The sequence below is a fragment of the Sminthopsis crassicaudata genome, chromosome X (genome assembly GCF_048593235.1).
Source record: "Sminthopsis crassicaudata isolate SCR6 chromosome X, ASM4859323v1, whole genome shotgun sequence".
Classification (NCBI taxonomy): domain Eukaryota; kingdom Metazoa; phylum Chordata; class Mammalia; order Dasyuromorphia; family Dasyuridae; genus Sminthopsis; species Sminthopsis crassicaudata.
The window spans coordinates 24,655,902-24,679,715 of NC_133623.1; the positions used below are offsets into that span (position 1 = coordinate 24,655,902).

Consider the following 23,814-nt stretch of genomic DNA (forward strand, 5'->3'; position numbering starts at 1 on the left):
AGGAAAGGTAAGAGTTCCTCATGTTACGAGAAGCAAAAATTATGAATGTTCAGTCTTGGGGTAAATAAGTGTCAACATGGAGGAAATTTAAAGATTATCTTAAAGATTTGGACACTTCTTTAGAGGTATTCTCATCAACTCAAGTAAATATGTGTTGGCTTTCATGGCTATAATGTACTAAATAAAGACATGCTTTTATGTTTCTAAAAATAAAAAAAAAAAACCTTCTCCGGCTCAGCTTCTGTTTTGGTATCTGTATTATTTACTCAAAAGATGATCATGTTTTTCACACTGAATTAAGATGGACTTAGGTTCATTTAAAAAGAATGATATTTGACCATTAAAGAGTTATGATTTTTTTTTTACAATCTCATATTTAAAGGGCTTTTGCGGTCATTGAGATAAAATAACTCCAACATAAAACAGATCTGGAGGAAACAGAGGTAGGGCTTACTCCATAAATTATCATTGTCTTTTGAAGTCTTATTTTTCTAGTAGAAATCATTGCCTTGGAGTTTTGGCTGTATGTGGGTCATAGGACTTATGTAATCCCTGTGGGAATGAAGAAAAGCATTCACGATAGCTCACTTATATTGCTTGATGCTCCTTCAAAGTACATACAAAAACAGGGTATTTTTCTTTGTTTCTAACACTTAATAGATCCATGAAATACTACACTGAACAGAACAACTCCTTGACAAAAAATGACTTCATACCTTTTATACCTCATCCTTCCCTGTGTGCATGTATGTGGTGGGTGGTTTTGATGTGTATCATGAGTTAAATTGTGGTAAGTAGTGTATCAGGATAAATTCTAGTTAGTCCCTTTCCTCAAAAGTCATCAAACTCACGTAAGATTGTTTTTTGTCATGAAGCATTTGAAAGCAATGCTGCCCCACTGCTGTAGCTCTTGTTCCATGTTGTAAAATGAACTCAGGTTACTTCTTAACCAAAAACACTTAATCATTTTTTATCCCAATTTTCTCTACATATTAGTTAAGGAAAGGTTTTTACATATAAGTAATAAATTCCACCCCGCCTCGGACACACATACAACTCTGCCAGATGATAATAGGTTTGAAAGTCATAAAATATAAGAACATTCTGGTACCAAGTACCCTATGTTTGTGGGCTACTAACATTGTTTTATCAAGTGAAATTCTACTACTAAACCAAGATGTTCTTTCAGATGGGTTTTCTGACAAGTCAATCTAACATAGTAAGCCTCAGCCTAGAATACATGCAAAGATGGTCATGGGTTGGGAAGTAACATTTCCCATTTCCTGAAATGGAATGAATTCTGTCCAATATCGAGCCAGAGTCTTGAATGATCGGTACTCCCTCAGGAGATCTGAAAGTCACTATTCAACTGTCTGAGTGAGAAATGTCCCAACTAATTTCTCAATGATCTGAAATAATAAGGCTTCCCAAAGCACTAGTTTACGCTGTATGAATTGCTTATACAGTAGGAGATTCTAATGTTCAACATATAACATATTAGGCAGATGGTTGGGCAGGGGAAACCTGAAAAAAAAAACAAGACCATTCACAATCCCCATTTAAAGATTGTCTCTCCATTAGTACCTTCTTTGTTTCAGGTGCAGGTTTCCACTTGACAGAAACTATGTAAATGCCAGTAAATTTTGTCCTCCAATGGAAAAGTACATTGCTGCCATCAAAGTCTCATAGAGAAGTTAATTTGCCAGGAGTAATCGTGGTCCCATCGATAACATCTTCAGCAGAAGATCTTGGGGATTCTTCTTTGTAGGCTGTAAGAAATTCGCATTAAGAAGCAGATAGATTCTTGACAGCTAGGTATACTCAAATACTTTCAAATGGTTAGGGTTCAAAGTGAAATGCTACTTGCAGATAACATATTCCCCCCTTCCAAGGCAATCAGGGTTAAGTGACTTGCCCAGGGTCACACAGTTAGGAAGTGTTAAGTATCTGAGACCACACTTAAACTCAAGTCTTATTGACTTCAGAGCTGGTTCTCTATCTACTGTATGCCACCTAACTGCCCCAGATAACATCATTTTTACTAACTCGTCATTATTATAATTCTTTAGATCTTGCCACAGAGAATTTTCATATGTGTTCTTGTCAAATGTTTCATAAACATATAATAAAACAAATGGCCCAATGATTTCAACTAAGAATATGCTAAGGGGAGAATATGACTTACTATCTTTCAATGAGAGTGAGTGTGTGTTAGTTGTGTAATGGTGTGAAAAATGTCAGATCTCAAAAATATTTAGTTGAAAATTACAGATGTGTGCACTTTGGGGTCTGGTACTAATAGAAAACAAAACCTTATTGAAATACTTAATAGTTTAAAATGAATATAAGATTTGTAAAAGAAAGGAGCATAATGAGTTTAACTGTATAACGCAATGTAAAATGGAGAACTCAGAATGCAAATCAGAAACAACAACAAAAAAAAAAAACTGTAAATCTTCTACTAGTGTTACATACATTCACCCTGGAGGATACCTTCAACTTCTCTGCATCTTCCCCCAGAATGTTGTTCCCAGGTGAATTAAGTATGTGAAGAGGGGGAAAAAAAAAACAAAAAAAAAATGTTATATCTCATAGGTAGATTTGCAAAAGATATATCCGATCAGGTAAGTAAATATCAGAGAATCCATCCTTTAGAAGGTCCACTTGTAGAATAAATTTCAGCGTTCAGGGGTAAACTGACACAGGGAGGTACTCAAGTGGCATGGGGGAAACTGATCTTTGGTAAAGACAAAAAAGAAACTCCAAATACTTCATTTCCTGTTCGTGAAGTCATCTGCTCCTATCCTATACAAATTTCTATCTCTAAGGAAACTGTAAATGCCACTATGAAAAAAATTTCCAAATGCCACAACCGTGGCTGGTGTCATTCCCTGTTTGCCACTTAGCTTATGTTTTAGTTGGACAATTATTTACAGAATGCTTCTGCATGTGGAATTTGTCATTTATCATTGAGAAAACCCAAATCACCTGCACAAGTATTCATCATATCTTTTGTACTGATGGTTTTTCATCTTTCCAGCCACATAGATTCGAAAAAGAATTTTGTCAACTCAATGATAAACGGAAATCTCATTTGTAAGATAATGAACAGCCCGATTTCTCAAAAAAGAACATTTGGACTATATAAGGTAGATTTGTGCATTTGACCCTATATTGATTCAAAGAAGATCCATGCTTGCTGCAGCCATCATCTTAGTATCTTCTGAATCTGGGATCTCTGAAATTAGGTAGTTCTATTTGTCAAACACTTGGAACATTTTCTTGACGTGGTAACTGAAAGGTTGAAGTCATACACATGGTTCTGGTAGTGTTTAATTAGGAAACTTCATGGCACCTGGCATCACTACGCATCTGTATTTGGAAACTAGTCTCTTCTTTTCCATCAAAGATGAAAACACTTCTGATTCATTTCTTAGGAACATTCAAAAGTCATTGTAAATGGTTAAAGTCACAGTTTTTTTTTTTTGTTTGTTTTGTAATTTGGTTTTTTTATTCTTGGCTGTCTTTATGGATGATAGATGATATAAATTGGGACTGATAGGAAATAACTGGTAAGCTGAAAAAAAAATCCTAAAATCAATGGGATTTGAAAACTTGCTTTCAGGAAGTCTTTATTTCAGCTGGTTCTCTGCTCTAATTTCACTTAACCCAGACCACCCTGCATTTGAATATGCAGGGGGTATGACTGGTAGATGAATGGATGTCCATGAGCCATGTAGTAATTGTTGAAATTTGTATCGGTGACATAGGGAGCAGGCTGGTAATAGCAGGTCACGTTGGCTGTGTTGGGAATGATGTTTTGTTCTCCAAGCACTTTTAGAGCCATGATGGTGATCATATTCAGGGTCTGTCTTCTTTCGTGTCCCATGAGGCAGACGGTGCTTTCGTTGACAACACCACGCAAGGTCATCAGGTAGTCATATTTGCTGTTATCTTCGCCTACGAAATGGTTATGCAGGTAGGACTCAATCTTCTTTTGTTGATCTGCCACATCAGGAAAATCAATGAAGAATCTGGAACACATGTAACGTTCCAGAGTTTTGATTTCGGTCTCACATGCTGGCTTGAAATCACGGACGAGTAGGTTGCTGTACTTGAGAAGGCCTCCACCTCTAATTTCTTCAGGATTTCTGGTGGAAATAAGCTTGCGGAGCAGATGATCCAGTGCTTCTTCGAAGTCTCCATACATGCTTTCGGCCACAATCACAGGGGAGGATTCTTCGGTCAATACATAATCGGCATCTCTGTAGACATCCAGAAGGTTGCTTAGGATTATCTGAAAGGAGTCGACGCTGAATTCAAATTGACGTCTGAGTGAATAAACAAACTTGAATTCCATATTCTTCCCAGTGTTGTTTGACAGAGAAATGAGACTCCAGCGATCATGTTCAGTGGAAACTTTCACCATCTTCTCAACATAAGCATCTTTCATGATCTGGACTGTGAGCTTTTCTTTACTGACGCCTTTTGGTAGGAAATCTTGCAGACAATTCAGAACAACTTCCTTGACAACGTGAAATTCATGCTCATCTAGATACGCAATACGAAAAATGATGTCGATATCTTTGTAAGTGGTTCCACACTGCCTTGCGAGGATGTGGCTAGCTGTTGAGCCATTCAGACGGATATCTTTGATGACAATTGCTTTTTTCTGGAGCTCATTTTGTACCACAAGGATGAAATCCTTGGTCTTCACATCCAGTGTTGGGAAATTTCCTCTTCCATGAATTGGTATTGCTTCGTTTAACACGTCATGTAGTAGTTTAACTTGATCCCAGCTGAGATAGCTGAATCTGCTCTCTAAGCTTTCAGCCATTGTTGTGTCTTTAGGGGTAACTAGAGATTAAAAAAAAAATTAAAAACAGGTTAGATTTAAGTAAGTTGTAGCATTATATTAAAAACTTGAAGGAAAAAAAAAGTAACTCCCATTACAGAAAATAAGTGTTACTTTGGGGCAGTAATAGGGATCTTAAATCTTAAAAGTGTGATTTTAAACTTGAATAGTAGTCACAATGAACTTATGAAAACCATTAAAATCCATTGATATATAGAAACAGCTAAATTTTCAAGACAATATTTGACTTCCAATAGATTTATAATTTATTGCTGGTGGTCTTCCTTGCACTCTCTCTTCAACTGGATTGATAATTTAGTTTATTTGGATGATGGTGTTCATCTAATTTGTGATATAGTAATAAAAGTATGCATTTGTGGCCCTCAAGTATTTTACAAACATTACTTATTCAGATAGAAATTCAATATGGTGACTCTACTAATGCTTGATTTCATAGGATAAAAAGTTCTAGGTAAAAAAAAAAGTTGAATCTCAGTAACACAAAAAGCATAAGTATTTATTTATACATAAGTATTTCAAGGATCCATCAGTTTGTAAGTACTCCCTACCAAAACAGCTCACAACCTTTCTGTGACTTGATCTTCAAGAGTTGCTCTGACTAAAAATTCATCACTTGAGGGCAGCCCTGGAAATGAGCTTATTGGAATTTAGGCTGGTCTCTGGTACAACAGTCTCAGAGAGTCTGTATTCAAACCTTTCTAGCCTGTTCGAACCTGCCATTTGGCAGATTCTGAAAACTCAGAACTTTTTGGAAGTGTGATACTCCTACCATTGTTGTACTAAACATAATAGGTATCCAATATGTATCTGTTGTCTGAACAAATGATTTCTACCTATTTGATGATGTCCTCCTTTCATAGGATGATAGATGAAGGACAAAGGTGTATTGTAAAAACAGTGTACAAAGAGTTGACCAAATCTGTCAATGCCAAGGATTTTTTACTCTTATTATTAGTAGGTAGTTTGAATAACTTAAAATGAATTACTAATATGTAGAATTTAGAGAATAGCCTTACTGCAAAGAATTCAAATGACTTTCACAAAAGCTAATCTTATTTATCTTTCCAACATCTGTAAGATAGCTAGAAAAATGACCTCCATTTTATGGAAAATTAAAAATGAAAGACAAAAAATTTTTAGACCCTTACAGTTATCAAAAAAAGGCAACACAAACACCAGCTACCTAAGCATTCAAAATGCTCAGTGCAGATGTGCAAGATGATCTCATGGAATTTCACAGGGGAGGGGAGGGGGGAGTATGCAATTAAATTTGTGTTATGTGTATGAACACCATGGATGCAATTAAATATAATTATACAATTAGGTAATTAGGTACAATTACAGTGATTACATGAATCTTCAAAGACTCTATTAAGCAGCCTGTGCCAAATAAGTCTACAAAAGTAAATAAAATGTACAGTTAAGCATGGAGTCTGAAAATTCAAACCACCAATTTGCCACAGGCTACCAAAAGCTTCCTTCTATCTTAAAGGCATAACCTGGGGCTGAGGCACTTTTAACCTGGGGCCTGGTTCACTCTTCTGACTATATATCCAAAGGGTAAGGAGTTTAAATGAAGCACATGAAAATGGTTATTTGGGCTATTTAGAATGATAGAAAAATCTGGCCATGTTCAAGACTGTTGTCCTTGTTGAATTTGAAGTCAGAAAACAGAAATTTGAATCCCGGTTCTGCTATTTATTACCTGGATGACTTGGGCAAATGACTCACTCTCTCTTTTGGGGCTTCACTTTCTCATTTGTAACTAATCTATAAGATCCCTTTGAATTCTAAATCTACGATCCTATCCCTGAACAAATATAGTATTTGAAACTAGGACATCTTTTAAGATCCTAAGTATTTTACAGATATGGAATTTATTAATGGCAGTACAATATAGTCTCTAAAGTGTCTCAAGATAATTTGAGAATGAGAAACCTTCCATTCTCTCTGTCTCTCTTCCCTCATATACATATATATACATATATATATATGTATATGTATATGTATATGTATATGTATATGTATGTATGTATGTATATATACACATACTTATTTATGTTGTCTCCCTCATTAAAATGTAAATTCCTTGAAGGCAAAGGCTTTGTGTCCTTTGTGAAGATCAATGAATTTCTCAAATAAAAGGTTCAGATATGTAAACAAAAAACATATTAATTGACTAAATAGCAAAAGACTCCAAAAAGATAGTTTTTTTTAAATGTTATTTCCTAGGTAATTGGCAGAAAGTGTAAAATAAAAATTGTAGAGATAATTTGCCCATTTTGGTTAGCCACGGTTCTTGGATTTGCAATACAAGCAAAATCCATACATTTCTTAAACTATAATTTTGTCTTAATATGCACATGGATTTTGTTCAATAAACTGTCACCCTGAAGACTGAAACATAGATATTTTCTAAGCCATGTGAGCAGAAAAAAGGATGAAAATGCTTTAGCAGTTTGTAGCTAAATTCCATTAATCTTCTCAAAGGTTATAAATGCCGCTCACTTTAAAAAACAAACAAACAAACCAACAAACCTTCCATCCCAACTCATGGATCAATTTTGTTATATTTCTTGGAAACTTTCGATTAAAAATCAGTAAAAAAAAACAATTTTATAAACTCAAAAGGTAAATTAACTTCCAGAAATAATAGAATAAAAATGACAGCATTAAGGGAATTGAAAAGCAGAATGTCCAGATTTTCTAAAATGATGATTTTAAACTTTCTTGCTCAGAACATACATTCAACTATATCGTAGTAAGTACTATTTCAATTTGATAATTACAAGGTCTAGCTTCTCTCTTGTTATAAGCAATGATCTTATAGCAGAAACTAGTTTTTCAATAAAATGATTCATACTGTTATTAGATTGGGAGCTAGACATGGAAAAACATATGATGAAAATTCATTTATTGTTCTGAAAGAGTTTTTGGCCAGGAGGAAAGCCGATGTAGAGAAGGGCCTGATTTCTTCTCTAGATCTGGAATCCTGATTGCTTCAGAAAACTGCCCCACCATCATTTTCACTCTTTTCATCTTCAATGTCCACATCTGCAGGGTCCTTCCCTGCTGCTTATAAACATGCTCAAGTCTCCTCAGCCATGTACCTCCCGCTGTCTCTTGGATATCTCAAAGTGCAGCTATTCTGACATACCACATTTCCAAAGATGTTAAAAGACAAAAGTATGAGTAGCTTTCTGGAGAGTACTTTACGCCTGCTTCTTGTCACCCTTAAGAAAACTACTCAACAATATGATAAAAAGGTTCATGTAATTTTAATGACACCCATATTTCATTATGGAGAATAAACTGATTTAATTTTAATTTTAAAAATCTTTTATAGGGCCATTTATTTTTTTGCCTTGAAAGGTAGCATGAAAGAGACATTACAATTCTGCCATGATCCCAAATCCTTTTTATTGGAGAAAAATAGAAATCAGTGCAAGTTTAGTTTTTAGTTCTTTAGACTCCTCCACATAGTTATCATGAGGCTCTATTCACTAAGCCCATCGTAATTATCAGGAATGAAATTTAAAGAGAACAAACTACATTTCAGCTATCAACTCTGAAAATATTTCCAAGAAATTACTGCAGAGGTTGAGATTTTCTGACTCAGACAATTCCCAAATGGGACAACTCCTACCATCGCACTGCCTTCTTAGATTCACCCCCTCACGTATTGTGAAGTATAAGCTCACAGGTTTCAGTTTGGATGAGGTGTTAAATAAAAGAAAACTTCAAGCAGCTCAAATTCATAATGGTATCATATTTTATCACCTACTTAGTTTAGAGAGCAGCAACCTGCCATAGCTTGAAGATGGGAATAAGATTTGAGTTTTGAGTTTTAAACACTTTTACTAACTAGCCGTAGTACTTGTGACAAATCATTTACCCTGTGTCTCAGTTTCTTTATCTGTAAAATTGGGCTCTAATTTTTAAAAAAAATACAAGCTTCTATCTGCCAGGAGAAAAGGGGTTTAGAAAGATTTTTGTACCCTCTATCACCCCCCCACTCTATGTTAGAACATGAACAAAGTTGGCAACCCTGAAATCTCAGGCCCAGTAAACATTTATAATTCTGATTTGTTTCTCCAGATTGTTCACTTTAGAACGAATTGTACAACTAAAAAAGCTTTAATGTATGGGTGGAAAATTTAAGTTTTAAATATGTGGTTTTTAGACTTATGTAGTGCTCACATAAATAAAAGACTTAATTTAATGGACTGAGAAAAACACATACTGTAGTTAGGTGATATGTACTGGTATTAATTAAACATTAGTACCCTACTTGAAATACAAACTGCCTTTTATATGCCTTGATTGAAATTAACACAAGTAAATGTAATTAGTCACTTTTTAAACACTACTACATCACATCTAAATTATTTGAATTGAATTTCAAAATCTTAAAAAAAGTATGGCCTTATTGTACTTAGCTAATCTATTCTTTGATCCTCAATCCACATCCGTCCTTCTGTCCAACAAAATTAAGCAATCATTAAATGTACTGTGCTAGGCACCAAGCTATTCGTGCTAAGCATTATATTGGTTTTTGTGGCAGAATAAAAAGTAAAAGATATAATTGTCTCTTCCCTCAAGTAGCTCACAATCAAGTAGATAAAGGGAATAAACATGAAATTATTAGAGAATGCTGAAATGTTATGTTTATGTATTTCAATTTACACGAGTTCAAAGAGGGAGTGCATAATTGTTCTACATTCTTCTTTTGTGGGAGAGGAGGGAGGACAAAAATGGCTACATAGAACTGAAAATAATATATATCCCTGGCTTTACAACAACGATGGTGCACTGCAATCACCAGGCACTTTACTCGACACTCATCAACTTGAGTTGAATACTCATTCATACATCAAAAATCTGCACCTCAGTAGTGTTTCCCCCTTGGGATGGGAATAACAACAGCGCACATTTTTGTGTCCTAATCAGAAACACTTCAAAGATACATCCTCCATAGCCAGCTGTTCTTTCATTAGGAGGAGATGTGGCTATCTTTGGCCCCTACTTGCATATTTTTGTTTTGTTTTTTTAATTTTCCCAAGGGGTATTTCTATTCTGAACTTCTGTTGCCTAGTATCAGTACAAAACAGAAGAGTCTCTAAGAGCCTCATTTCTTGATTTTTATACTTAGGGAAGCCTACTTGTGGAGCATTTCTCATTATTCAGTCTCCACTTTTGACTCTCTGGTGTTTTACTTGCTGAAGAAACAAGGTGTTATCTCTGGGCCCTCTGCTTCTAAATCTTCACCTTGAGAGTCTTGGACATTTTCATTGTTTTTGGGGAGAGGCAAAAAGGGAGGATGGCTTAGCTTCTGTCTGCTATCATTCAGATATGCGGAGCCGCTGCCCTCTGTTCACATGGCCTTGAGTCTTGTACAGAACACATGAGTCTGGGGCGGGAGTGGGGAATTCATAGGGAGGCTCCTCCAAAAATTCAAGAATGTGACAAGCAAAAGTATCATAAGTGTCCAATCCTAAGCACAATGGCTGTTTGTATAGTAGGCTCTTGATAAATATTTATTGACTGTGTCTGTGTGTGTACACACTCTTTAATACGAATATAGTCTTTGTGCTTGAACTCTCATCCACAGGAGTATGTTCTTTTATGTCAATCACACAAACAATCAGAACTCATGGCAGATTTAAGATTTACTTATCTGACTTATAATTTGCCTTTTGATGTGACTGCAAGCTCAGTATGAGCTGGCCATATGATATAGCAAGCAAAATGGTTAAAGTGACCTTAGGCTGCATTAAGAAGCATGGGGTCATGAGTTCAGAATGTCCCACTATTCTCTAGTCAGATCACATCTAGAATATTTGTATTGTACTTAGTTCTGGGCACCACATGAGGAAATTGGAGACTGTATAAGAAAGCAAGCAGAGTGCTAAAAAGCCTCATATTAATGCCAAATGAGAACTGAGGCTTATATACTCTGAAAAAGTAAGAGATATAGGGAAGCCATCTCTTTCTTCAAGTACTTGAAAGGCTGTCATATGTGGAACTTTATTAAACTTGTTCTACTTGGTCCCCAAGGTGTCAGACCCATAGATGAAAGTTACAAATTTTGACAACATATGGGAAAAATCCTGAAAAATCTGAGGTCATGAAGAAAAAGACTGGATGACCATTGATTAGGTATTTTATAGATTAGATTCTTATTTACATAAAGGGTAGATTAGATGCTCTTTGCGATTTTTGAGATACATTGAAATTCTGAGAGAAAAGTTTTAGTCCCCCAAGTAGGAGGAAAAATCTGACTAGATCTAATTTTACTTTTAAGACTGTTTTTAAATCTTAAAAAATACAATATTGAAAGTAATCCTAATTATAGTCAATTCTTAGTTATCTCATATATAGATAGTTACTTTTGCAATGATCTATGGTAGAATAGTTCAGTTCAGTTTCTTTTCAGTAGCCTCGTCTCGATTGTACAGTTGCTACGTGTCCTGGAAATGTTTATTGGCTGACTTGAGCTACAAATCCCAAAATATAACATCTTACCCACAAAGAACTTATATCCTGCTGATGAGGTACATCATGTATAAAGATAAGCAGATACACTCATCAGCTTTATTGAATAATCTAATCTAAATTTGCTACCCAGAACACAAAGACCAACTTCTGGTAAATGGGTAAGAAAAGAATACTAGTTTGTTACATGTTTTCTTTTCTATTAACAATACTTGGCTTTTAGTTAGTGTTCATAGCCCATTGGTGTGTGTTTCCTGAGCTAGTTGTGGATATGGATGTTTGTGGAAATGCAAAAATATTTTCAGAGGCTATAAGTCCTAATCCCAGCAAGAGCTCTTATTACAATGGCTCTATGACCCTATAACATGAACAATTTATCCCCAGAAAGTTAACAGTTTAAACAAAGCATAATAAATGAAATTACCTAACAAATTTTCCCTCAATATGACCACACACACACACACACACACACACACACACACATATATATATATATACATATATATATATATATATATATATATATATATATATATATATATATATATATATATATATATATATATATATATATTGCTGATCCTGCTGTCTGTCAATCATTTACCTCTGTCAGTCACCCTTTCCTTTCCTTCTTTAACACTGGCCATGATTCACATGGCTGAAGTAAACAGTGATGATGTGAAAAAGGTCAGGCTTTAGATCAACAGTTGCTACAACTTAAGTGAAAGTCTGGCAAATCAAGTCAATTTGCTGTTTTCATGTGAGGATATACAGAGATTGACCTGTAAGACTTGCTGTTTTGCCTTTTTTGGGGGGGGGAGGGGGGGCTGAGGCCATTGGGGTTAAGTGACTTGCCCAGGGTCACTCAGCTAGGAAGTGATTTGCTTTGTTTCTGGCAATCTAAGGACTGGGTGTCACTTCTACCTTAGGAGTGGGATAATTATGGCAGAAAACACAATTATGGTGTGATTACAATATTCTTTCTCAACCCTCAATCTTAATATCTATCTATATAGGAGAATTTTCTAGTCACCCATGGCCATTGGGCTATTATTTTTCTCTGTCTTTATTTATCTGTGCACTGTGCTTTCAGGGAGAATGTGAAAACACTTAGATTTACAATGGAAGGCCTTCTGCCAAATAATACCATTAATATGATGACAACAAAAAATAGGAACCATAATCTTGTCACTGATTAGAAACAAGAGCCAACCATGGGAAACTATAGGGGGCATAAAAGCAACAAGAGAATTCTTTTTGAAGAATCATATCTTAAGAGTAATCTCATTCACATAATAGCTATCCCCAGATCAGGCAGAAATCCTAGCAATAATTTAGTATGGAAACAGTGGTGATCAAGGCTCTGAAAAAATTTATGAAGGCAACTGAGTATTCTGGTCAGTCTTCCTGGCCAATAGTTTCACAAAAAAAGCTACATCCCTGCCATTTCTCAAAAGTGATCTTATAAAATTATAAAATTACTTCTTATGATGTAAAGAAAATTGCAAAAAAAGAATAAAATGTTATAAAGTTATCACTCAGAATCTCCCTTTCTTCACTTTGGTACCCAGCAAGCCACAGGACTGAAATAGGGCTTACAACATCTATGATTCTAGGACCAACATAAAAAAATTAGGTAGCAGGCCTTAAGGAAGATTAATGAGCATTGCTTTCCCCTATTCCCAATTCTTTTCTATTCCTTTTTTTGACTTCATGAGCCATTTTGTTCCCATGGCAGAAGGATGAATTTATATAGCTATAGGTACATACTTGGTCCATTGACTTAGTTGAGAAATTATAAAAAGGAGTATTATGGGTAGGATTAAGAGTGAATGGAATGGGTGAAAATTTTGAATCTACTGACATTTTGAAATGTAGCTTAAAAACTAATACAGATGATTTTAGGAGTTTGACAGCGAAGGGGAAGAAAAATACAATATAATAGTTTGAGGAATTGGCTAGATCACATGAAGGTATTTGGAATTTACTAGTTCACAACTTTTTCATTTTTAGTAAAACTTTCCTCTCTAAAGGTTTACCCTTGGTAACTTCATTTGCTTTCATGAGTTCAAGGATTGTCTCTATACAAATGACTTCTACATCTATCTATTTCCAGGACTTCATTCCCACACTCATCACCTGACTTGTTTGCTATTTACTACTAAATGTTTTGTTGACTTCTCAGTATGTCCAAAACAAAACTGCTTATCTTCCCCTGTAAATTCTGACATCAACTTCCCACCTTTTGTCTGGAGAATCACCTCCTTTTCAGTGTGCCAAGTTAAAAACTCTGGAATCAGTCCCTGACTCTTGCTTTCCTTTCACTCTCTCATTTATTACTGAGCTGCTAGATAATCCTTAACTGTACTTGGGCAAAATCTGGCTCCTTTTCTCTCCACTCACATAGCCAGTCTTTAAGGGCAAAAAATTGTTATTTTTTAAAATCTTTTTATTCCCAGTCACCAGCATAGTGTTGTTGTTGTTTTTATATAGTGGGTGTGGAATAAAATGTTTACTGCCATTGAACACTAATACCTCACAAAATCCTAGAACACATTTCAACTTGAAGTCAACCTTCACTTTTTTCTCACTCCCCCCATTCTGATCATTTCCAAATCTTGTTAATTCTACCTCCACATATCTTCAACATAAAGAAGATCCAACTCACTTCCAGTTGATCAATGATGGACAGAAATAACTACACCCAGAGAAGGAACACTGGGAAGTGAATGTAAACTGTTAGCGCTATTGTCTATCTACCCAGGTTACTTATACCTTCGGAATCTAATACTTAACGTGCTACAAGAAAGTGGTATTTACACACATATATTGTATCTAGGTTGTATTGTAACACATGTAAAATGTATGGGATTGCCTGTCATCAAGGGGAGGGAGTAGAGGGAGGGAGGGGATAATTTGGAAAAATGATTACAAGGGATAATATTATAAAAAAATTACTCATGCATATATACTGTGAAAAAAATTCTAAATAAAAAAATTCTACCTCCACAACAGATCACAAATAATAAATAACAGAATGGGGATTTAATACCGTTTATATAACAACATCTTATATAGAGGATGAAGCTAATATAAAGGAAAGAAATGCTTTTACAGATTTTTTTTAGCAGACACCATCTTCTCTCTCATAACTGAATGATATATTGAGAGGATATTAGATCCTTCTGTGCTTATTGGTTGATTGTAAGAAATATTTAAAGACTGCCCAAATAAGGTGCATTGAACACATTAAGATCATAGAACAATAAATGATATATGTTACCATAGGGAGAACTTTATTGAATCATTTGCTGTTTATCAACATGAAGTAAGGCAAAAAACAATAAGCAAAGGTGTCTATCAGTGTCATAAAGGATTGTCATATAACATTTCTAAGAGAAGGATTTTTTTTAATTAACAGTAATGACAAGGTTTCATAGGTTGATTTATAGGTGACAGTGTGCTTATTTCTTCCAGCTCCAGCACACTTTAAGATCTCTGCAACGAGATACATAATCACTTAACAAAGACTGTCTTAGTTATCATTGAAAAAAATAAAAATAAATGAAAAAAGTGGATGAAGACTCAGATTGCTCAGATTATGGCATGTAGCTAGACAGACAGCCTGTTCAGTTACCAGAACAGTATCCTGGATAGGAAATCTCAATGGACAATCAACTTGGCTCAGAAGTTTTAAAAGCAGAAACCAGTCTGGATAGATCACAATTAGGAAGCTTAACAGTATTTTCAAATTATCTTAAACTGTTTGTTGCTACCCATTTTAGGACCAATATTCTCTATAAACCTGTGGAGTATTGGAACACCACAATATCCAAAAAAATAAAACTTTTAGGCAACTCCAATGGAATCCAAATGGGAAGGTAATTGATGGCCTATGGTAGACTGTAGAACATTTCCAGTGATGGTGTGTGCATGAGAAATGATATCAAAAGCAACACTACATATTTGTATGATCAGAAAAGCAAGCAGGCAGGTCATGTAATCAGAGAAAGAGATAACAGAAAAAAATCCACCTGCTGCACTGGCATCCAGAAAATAGTAAAGGAACCAGAATAGACCTCCAGTACAATGGAATGAATCCTCTACAAAGAATTTACCAAAAGACATGAACAAAATTCACACAGGATAAGTAAGGGCATGGATTGGTCAGGAATTGCAATGATTAGAACACAGATGTATTAAAGTATCACGAGCCTCACTACTGTTATATGATTTTCTCTCCATAGATAGCTATTAGAAATTGATTAAGGATTTAGTTTAGATTTTTTGGGAATAGGGTTGCAGAAACAAAAACTTAATTATATTTGTGTCTCTAGTGATTCTGGATGAGTAAGAAATTTAAAATATCAAGGTACTATTTCAAAATGGCAACATAAGAAAATGTTGTTTTCTCCTTTTATTTATCTGGAATGCCATCTTAAATAGATCTTTCACAATAGTCACCTCAATTGCTGATGCTAATTTAGAATTAATAAGGATATTTCAAACCATGGATAATATCTATTATATCTATAACTATGATCATTACAGATGCATCCATCTTACAAAATAGGCATTTTCCTTTAAAAATCTATAAAATTTGTATTTGTCATAAATCAAATCACATTTTCTCAATGCATAAAAGTATAATTTTAGAGACTATCTTCATTTCTGTTCTACCACGATTTGTAGACATAAGTGATCATACATAAAAGTGAATCCCTGGTTCAACAGGCACTTTCAAGATGTTATATACATACATACAATATGCATATTTACATATGTACTTTAAATATACATATATGTCCACATTGTATATGTATATATGGACCATCCTTCTCCGTTGGAGGGGATAAGTGTCATGGCAACCCTGTCTCTTAACAAGAAAAGTCTCAACTAAGCCACCTGATTAGACCAAGCATTGTCCCAATTTGCCTCAGGACAAGACTCTACATGCCTAGATTTAAAGTACTAAATAAAAAGTAATTCATTTTCTACGTATGGCTAATTCTGTTGAAATTTGTCAGGCAAGAATACTACATACATACATAGAACTACATCTAAATATACACATGAGTATATGGCTGCCTATACATATAGTCACATACACATGTATACAGAATATCTTAACTCATCCATGTTGAGATCAGTAAGAGTAAAGGTGTTTTTACCTTTGCTGACATGAATGTGGTATGTTCACCAAGAGACAAAGCCCCAACACTGAACCAAGAGTGTGAGATATCGTCCAGAGGTCGGCTATACTGGTTTTTACTCTCTCACAAATAACGAGTATAGAGATGCATAAATTCAGGGAAATTAAGCCTCCTTGTCTTTGACTAACTCAAATCAGAGTCACTAAAGCATATACTGGGATATCAGGCCATCAATAAGTCAATCCCTGCAGGTTCAATGATAAACTGAGACAGAGTAGAAGTTTAACCATCTTCCCTTCACTATCACCTAAATTCCAAATCAGGCCACCATTTTGTAAAGCTCTGTAATCAGAAGAATATATACCATTTTGCGTTTTTTCTCTCTAAGGAAAAAGGTTGTCATGTCACATCCGTGGCTGGGCTATATAGAAAAAGCATATCCTTTTAAAAACCACCTAGTGGCATCAGGCAGAAAAGATATAGTGTTTCCCCACACTATCAGCTAAGAATAATAAGACAAAATCTTTTAACAGTCTACTATGACAGTATATACAATTTGAGCTGTAATATTGCAGACTTTCTTTGCATTCTTGTATATTTTTTAGCTAATTCGTGTCACAGAGATGGATATTAAAAATGGTAGAAGCAGTGAGTGCAAGAATGGAAGTGGTTGTTTTTTGTTTGTTTTGCCTAACAAGAGAGCTACAGAGCTTCATTTACCCTACTTCAGAGGAGGCAAATCAAAAATAGATATTCTTCTCAGTGTTTCTGATTATTAAAATAAAGGGTGTTGAAATAAATATTCTTTTCTCCTTTAACTTACCATGTCCTAAGGAATAATAAAGTACCTCAAGGTAATTCTCCAAGGCAGTAATCTCTTATAGATCACTGTTACCTTGAGTCTACAATAATTAGGTTTTTTATATATATATTTTCCTACATGTCTATCATATGATCTGTCGGGCATTAAACTGATGGATTGAATGATCATTATATAAGAAAATATGCCTCTTGTTGCATGAAGAGTCCTTTAAGTACATTAAGGACACACATTTAAAAGAGTCATAGATAAATACAAATAGATTTCATGTTAGTTTACTTACTCTTAAATTAGGAGTCTTTTGATGTTAAGATGCTGCACAAGCTTTAACCAGATACAGGTGTTTTCCTTGTGATTAGGCTGTGATAATGTCCAAATGCTATACTTGAACTTTTAATATATGTATAGTATTAAATGGAAACTAAAATCACACAGGACCAATTTTTAAAAATTCTTACTTAGAATCAAAGAGCTGTACTTTGATGGATAGAATGAATTTTGGTCACAGCAAAGCAAAAATAGATTTTTCTTGAATTAATCTATGGAGATAATTCTTTATTAAAAAAAATGAGTGCTGACACTGAGCTCTATGGACTTCTGATGAAGCATTTCTTTTATTTTAAGCTTTTTGTTTTTAAAACATATGCATGGATAATTTTTTCAACATCGACCCTTGTAAAATCCTGTGCTCCAAATCCCCCCCTTTCCCACCACCCCCTTCCACTAGTAATCCGATATATGTTAAACATGTTAAAATATGTTAAATCCAATATATGTGTACATAATTATGCAATTATCTTGTGATGAAACATTTCTTACAGATTCACAATATACCTACCAGTTCCTATGGATATACACTTATTCCTATTTTATAAATTGTTAGAAAAATTATCCTGAATAGAAGACATTTGTCATAATATAGTATCAAGTTGTTCTTTGTATGGATTTTATAAGGATTTTCTATATTTGAAGGATTTAATCACAAAGGCATATATCAAGTCAAAATCTGACAAACTACTGTTTGACTAGGCTAGTTGCCATTTTTAAGGAAAAGAATGAACTTTTCAAAGGAATGTTCTAAGTATATTTGCAAAGTCTTTTAAAATTTTTCATTAAAAACCACATTGTGCTTAATCACAATGTTCTGGCTTATAATCCTCCTTGACCTAAAGTACTTTTAAATAAAAAAAAAGTTGAAATAATCTGCACTGCTTAATTTATAATTAAAATGTAGCTATGTATTATTTGAAGAGTCTCACACAACAGAAAAAAAGGAAAAGAATGGGGTAGTCATAGCATTCATGCTAAGCTGTTATTTGCATACTTAAATGAAGCTTTTAATATCCTCTTGATGCAATTTTTTACATTAACTGGCCACTGTACTTAAGTCCTAGAACAGCACTTACACTACACAATATACTCTCATTTATGCCATATTCAATGGTGTTGTTAAAATAAGGTTACATACAATCTAAAGACTCAGAAGGAAGTTCGCAATATCTATTCACTTTCAAACATTAGTCATTTTCAAATTTGTTCTGAGGATTGAGTCACATCATTATTGAAGCTTAAACAGTTGCATTTTAGGTCAATTGCCAAAGTTCTTTCAATTACAATAAGGTTCATAAACAATACCCAAATAGATCATTTGACTTTTGTCCTAATGACAGAATAATAAATGTGTTCATCATTGTCAAGATATGGAAATCCCTCAAAAATTTACCCCTAGAGAATTGGGGGACTGAAATGAAAAATCTTTTTTATTTTTTATTTCCTTGAAAAATAATTTAACCCAATTTTGATCATTAAAAATGAAATTAACAGCAGACTCTTTAAACTAAAAATTACATGTTGCTCTTATGGAGCAAGCCTTTCTTTATCTTAGACCAAAAGATGATGAAAGTAAACATGGATATGTAAAAAGAAGCCTCTAGTCAGAACTTCAAGCACAATACACTTTCTACTCCAATATTTAAACCTGCTCCATCATTCCTTTCCCTTTATACCAGTAGATATATATATATATATATATATATATATATATATACACCAGTAGGTATTTCCAAATGTATATCTTAACCATCTTTCTAAGTGTAAGCAACCAGGAAATCTTGCAGACTTAGAATTTATCCACTTTTGTAACCCTTCAACTTGAACAATATGGAAGGAGAAGTAATATTTATTTGTGAAATTTCAAGACTTGGAGCAATGTCTCAATGAGGTCTTTAGATAGTGATCTAGGTGAACGATATGTCACAATTATGACTTCAAATAAGCATTATAACTTTTGAAAAATCTAAAAGATAGTTAAGAGGATAAACCTGCCCCAAATGGCAAGTATAGGATATTCAATTCAAAGGCTTATGGGGCACAAAGAAACTGAGAAGAGGCTGCCCTCCCCTGGCTGTAACTCACACCCTCCTAACCCCTAAAGTCAGTATAGAAATGTTAACATTTTTTTCCTCCTTAATGTCCCTCACTGCAAGCAAATGTAACAATTTTGCCTCCTATAAGATACCGCCTCTCTGCTAATTTTCCGTAGCATCAGATCCCTAGGATAGAGGAAGAAAGTACGAGCCAAAGAGGGTAATGAGCTCCACCTTTCAGTAGCTGTCCTATTCCAGACACATTTACCTCTTCCTAGAGGCTTTTCAAGTAGCAGAAAAGACAAGATTGTCCTCCCCCCGGTTAAAGGCACTGCTGAGGCCACCTACTCTTATAGCAGGAAAAGTGTCTCACAACTGAGGCTACCTGACTAAAATGAAATATTATGCGGGAGCCAAGATTCTACGTTCCTATAACAAACAGCAAATCGTAACGTTTTTCAGGCTTGAAAAACCTACAGTATCTCCACGTAAGAAAGTAATCCCGAAAAACTCAAAAGATCACGCGTTTTCAACAAACTGACAACTCAGATCATCCCTGTCAATACTACAAAAGAAGCTTACCCCTGGAAACTACTGGACACATCCAATACACTACACCCACAGCGCACGTACAGGCACACTGAGCTAAGAAGGAAGAAAGTAGACACTCACCCACACCGTCCAAAGAAGACCGAAGAGCCTGCTGCTGCTTTTCCACACACCAAGTCTTCCTCCTTTTTTCTCTCCTTACTACTCACTCAGAGCCTTCGCACAGGAGCTGGAGAGGGGAGATGCGACACCTTCCCGGCTCCTAGTCAGCTGCCTGGAATGGCATTCAGCAGCAAGATGGAATAAAGAGGAAAGAGAAGAGAGATGAGTAAGAATAGAGTAAAATTCTCCAGTCCCTTTCTGATGGTGTTTAGACAGACTGAGGAGTAAAAGTCAAGGAGAAAAAAAAGAGAGAAATAGGGAGTGAAAAGAGAGCAGGAATAAAGGAGAGAAAAGAAAGTAAGAAGCTGGGAGAGAGGGAAAAGGGTTCAAGAAATAGGGAGAGAGAAAACGCGCACCATGAAGCTGAGATGGGGAGACACCAGAGCTGTGGCCGCTGCTGCTGTCCAACTGCAGCCTAGTGCTGAAATGATTCTCACCAACACACCCCTCTGGTCCCCCTCCCGCCTCCCGGCTCATCCCCTTGTAGCGTAAAACCATCTCCATGGTAACATGTCGTCACACAATTTAAGGTGGTCTGTGGCAGAGAATCATTGTGTAAAGAGGTGAGGGGGAGAGGTAGGGGTAGACAGTAGGCCCAAGGGTAATACTACTTCTTGTGCCCCTTGCCCAGAAATCGATCTCCTTTTTTTTCCCCCAGGTTTCTCTTTAGTTGTTAACTTTTTCTGGTGGTTAAAGACAGCATTTACTTACTTCACATCAGAACAAAAACAAAACTATCCCATGCCTAAATATACCACTCACCCAAGCCCATTCCTAAAATAATTTCTCCCCCTTACACCTCTTCATATAAAATGTAAAAGTAAATTCAAGTTTATGCTTAGTCAATAGAATTCCCCAAACCAATACTTTTGGTGGTTGGGGGGGGGGTTGTTTGTTCTAAAATTAAATGAATAAACAAACAAACAAACAAACGCCATCCCAGGCTTCTCCTGAGTTGGTTGGCAAAGTTCAAATCTCAGTGTTCTCTAGTGCTATCTACTATTACCTCCCAAAAGTTAAAGTGGTCAAGCTGAGGGGAAAAATCCTTATAAAATAGCCTTGAATGCACCTTATATTTTTCAACCAACTGACTATAGATAGAGCAAGGAGAGATAAGCTCTCCAGCACTTAAAAAAGCAAGAAACGATTATTCCCTTAAGAAAATGAGGAAACGTGTCAATAAAAGGCTTGGAAGGTTTGGTAACCCAATGAATGGTATCTTTAATCATTCCCATTTCTGCCCCCTTTGACTTAAAAAAAAATCAACAACAACAAAGAAATCCCCTTTCATCACTCGAACCCATAATGGGCACATACTTTTTCATTATTAGTGGCAATTTAAAAGAAAAACTGTCTTTGAAAGCCAGTAATCTTAATAGCTCATTAAGCAGAATTGACTGAATGAAATCCATACATTATCTTGATATTAAATACATTCATTTTATTTTTGAACCTCCTTTATTTGCATGTAAGTGTTCAACTAGAGGTAAATAAAATGAGAGATAGTTTAATGTGCCCAGAGACCATGAAAAAAAAGGCACACATGTTTAGGAAAAGGATTAAGGGGGAAAAGAAGAAATTAGATTTGGTGTCACAATAACTCTTTGCAATGGACAAACCTGAAAGAAAAGGTTATGTTGATATTTTAAGCTACACTTACTTATGAATACGTAAGTGATTTTTAGTGTATATATTATGCTTTTTTGTACTTGTGGCCATCCTGTATAGTCTAGTGTTTTTAGTAAAACACAAAAAGATGAGCTTCATTTTATATTTTAGTAAGTCTACAATTCATGAGCTAAAAATTTAGCAGAATAATCCTAAATATATTAGACTACTTCTCTCATATTTTTCCCAAAAAGGAAAAGGATAAATTTCTAGTGGTATTCATGCTGGTATAGCATTTTTGACTAGTTTATTTCCAGGATTCATTTCTATTAAGTTCCTTCACTGGAAATGAAGTTAGAAACATTTTATAATCTACTAAAAGGTTAGGGACAGGTGACTACTTTCATGTAGGGAAGATTAAAAGAAAAATATGAAAATAATTACCAATGACAGATCATTGTATATTGACACACCAATTTCTTAATTGATTGTCCCAAGGAATTTTGTTAATCTCCTTTACCTGGAGGTCCAAATGAATATAACTTTCAGTATTGAATCACCATAATAGATATTCTATGTCTTTCAACTAATATAGTTCACGAGTCAGAAACTTAATTTCAAAAAGCATTTTTTATGTTTTATAGATTTGCTGACACGTTAACTTGTTTTGTATTTTACTAGTGCTAAGAGGAAAGAAGGGAAAAAGGGAAGGAGGAAGAAGGAAGGGAGAAACAGACAGAGACTAAGAGAGAGCTAGAGTGTGTGTCTATGTGAATCAGAGTGAAATCAGCACTGTTCAAAGGAAAGATGGCTAGATGTGGCGTTAGCAGACGTACATTTGAATCCCACTTTTGCTCTTTAATACTTAGGCAAGTCAGTCTCTCTGAGTCTCAGTTTCTCCTAGATAATATCTAAGTTATATTCCAGCTCCAAATCCTATTAAGATTCTATGTCTAATAAGTGCAGAGGAAGTTACACAGCTGGTAATACTAAAGATACAAACCCTGGGAAATAATTAGAGCTAGGAAGAATGATGAACAAATTCATGAATTAAGAGTCTTTTGGATACATCTAATATCAAGGGATGTAGTGTGATTAAAAACAGAAAGAACAAGGAACGTGGTATAGGGAAGATCCTGGAGATCATATAAAAACAGATGAAAGGACTAGGGATATTTAGTTGGAAAAGAGAAGACTTAGGGAATACATGATGATTATCTTCAATGACTTGAAGGGTAACTGCAAAGCGGTATCAGACCTGTTTGCTTAGTCCCAAAGAGCAGAATTGGAAGAGTGAGTAGAATTGCAAAAGGGGTGGATATAGTATTGATATAAGTAAAATCTTTTCCCAAATTAGAGCTATTCCAGAGTAGACTTAATTTATCTTATAATAAGGATGGTGAACACCCAGCCCTTGGACCATATAGGTCCCAGAAATCATTTGCTAAGGCAACTGCAAGCAATGATGAGCTGAAAGTTAGGCATGATGACTTCCTACTGCATCAGTACTACAAGTTGATCATTTTGTATGACCCAAGAATGGATGTTATAAATATCCAAAAGAACTTGGCAGAAAAAAGGTTCCCCACTCCTGTCTTAGGATGTAGTGGGTTCGTTCTCACTGGACATCTTCAATAGATAGATAATCACTATCAGGTGTATTGCTGAAAGTTTTCTTGTTCAGATACAAGTTGGACTAAATGGATTCTGAAGGTCCTTCCAACTCTGAAATTCTGTGAAGCTCGCCTCCAACATTTAGTATCTATGTGACAATAGGGAAGCCAT

The 23,814-nt window shown here is 35.1% G+C and overlaps 1 protein-coding gene across 4 annotated transcripts in view; it reads right to left on the reverse strand.

Annotated features, from left to right (window-relative positions):
* Window positions 1–3,473: 3,473 nt before the first annotated feature.
* Window positions 3,474–23,814, reverse strand: part of TENT5D (terminal nucleotidyltransferase 5D) — a 75,087-nt gene continuing 54,746 nt past the window's right edge. For 2 of the 4 annotated variants that reach the window (XM_074277591.1, XM_074277592.1), the window contains 2 exons: window positions 20,383–20,533; window positions 3,474–4,857 (listed from right to left, as the gene is read on the reverse strand). In XM_074277591.1, the coding sequence (XP_074133692.1) occupies window positions 3,665–4,837 (1,173 nt within the window). In that variant the 5' untranslated portion in view covers window positions 4,838–4,857; window positions 20,383–20,533 and the 3' untranslated portion in view covers window positions 3,474–3,664. The remainder of the gene's footprint in view (window positions 4,858–20,382; window positions 20,534–23,814) is intronic. The other 2 variants (XM_074277594.1, XM_074277593.1) reach the window with 1 other exon arrangement.